The 1509-nt window shown below is 35.7% G+C and overlaps 1 protein-coding gene across 1 annotated transcript; it reads right to left on the bottom strand.

Annotated features, from left to right (window-relative positions):
* Nucleotides 1-536: 536 nt before the first annotated feature.
* LOC103114929 (large ribosomal subunit protein eL31-like) lies at nt 537-974 on the bottom strand. Its single transcript, XM_060200995.1, has one exon. The coding sequence runs from the start codon at nt 952-954 to the stop codon at nt 580-582; it is 375 nt and encodes a 124-aa protein (XP_060056978.1). The 5' UTR covers nt 955-974; the 3' UTR covers nt 537-579.
* Between the last annotated feature and the right edge of the window lie 535 nt (nt 975-1509).

Below are 1509 nucleotides of genomic sequence, written 5' to 3' on the forward strand. Positions count from 1 at the left end.
GAAGAATTTCATGATTTTTAATAGCTGAAAAGTATTTCATTGTGTTTATATGCCATGATTTTCCACTTTATATACCACATGTGTATATATGTCATAACTTAGCCAACTTATATTCCCACCAGTAGTGTAAATGGATTCTATTACCCCTGCAACCTCTCCAATATTTGTTGTTACTACCATTTCTGATGTATTAGATTCTTACAGGAGTGAAGTGATATCTCATTATCGTCATTATTTGCATTTCTATGGTAATCATTGACTTTGAGCATTTTTATCCAGATATCTGTTGGGCTTTTGGATCTCTTTAGTGAATATTCTGTCCATGTCCTCTCCACACTTTTGGATGAGGTGTTTTTTTTTTGTTTGTTTGTTTGTTTTGTTTTTTGTTTGGTGAGTTCTTTGTATATGTTTGTTATTGAACTTTTGACTTTTGAAAAGATCTACCATTCTGTAAGGGGTCTCTCATATTTCTGTTTTTTTCTAAAAACCACTGGTTTTTGTTTTCCTTGCAAATGGACTTGAGTAATTGAAGACACTTTTTTTTTTTTTGGTTTTGTAACTTTATTTGACAATTAGTATTTAGTTCTCATCCACATTGACTGTCTGTAGATTTTTGAAAGTGGTGACAGGTACATAGGTAACCAGTGTATACAGCTTGTTTGGTGAATCTTCATCCTCATTGCGTTTTCTGGACAACCGTACCCGGATGCGGTAGGGGACATTCCTTATTCCTTTGGCCCAGACAGCTTTGTTGAGCCTGGTGTCAATGCGCACATCTGGAGTGCCCATCTCCTTCATGGCAAATTTCCGGATCTCTCTGAGTGCCCGAGGAGCACGTTTCTTAAAGCCCACGCCGTGGATGCACTTGTGGATGTTGATGGTGTACTCCCGCGTCACCACCTCGTTGATGGCAGAGCGGCCCTTCTTCTCGACGCCCTTCTTTGCGGGAGCCATTCTGCTGGGCCTAGACAGGAAAAAGCTTGAAGACACTTTTAACACTTAAATTGAAAAAAAGTTTGACAATATTTTCTGCTAAATGTTTGACGGTTTCTTGTTTAACATCCAAATCTTTGATCATATGGAGTTTACTTTTGTGTGTGGTGAGATGAAGTTGTTCGGTTTCATTCGTCTGCATGTTTCAGCCAGTTTTCCTAAAACCTAAAACTCTCCTTTCTCCACTTAATATTTTCAGGTCCTTTGTCAAAAATTTGGTGTCCATAAGTGTGGGTATTTTATTTTTAATTTTAAATACTGCCTAATTACTTTTCATAGTGCTTTCTCTCAGGATTTTTGTGTCATTTGAACTTCCACTTGATAAAACTATAACTAAGATTCCTACTCACTAAGTTATGCAACATTTATGTCTTCTCATTTCACTTACGCCTTTTATTTGAATCAGATTTTAATACATACAAACACTGCTTCACAATCCTATGATTTTAAAGTAATATGTCACAGAAAAGTGAATAACTTATTTTAACTTTTCTTTAAACATTTAAAAAAATTTTT

The sequence above is a fragment of the Erinaceus europaeus genome, chromosome 11, assembly GCF_950295315.1.
Source record: "Erinaceus europaeus chromosome 11, mEriEur2.1, whole genome shotgun sequence".
Lineage (NCBI taxonomy): Eukaryota > Metazoa > Chordata > Mammalia > Eulipotyphla > Erinaceidae > Erinaceus > Erinaceus europaeus.

Coding starts and splice junctions, on each gene's coding strand:
- LOC103114929 (XM_060200995.1), bottom strand. CDS start 954: ATGGCTCCCGCAAAGAAGGGCGTCGAGAAGAAGGGCCGCTCTGCCATC.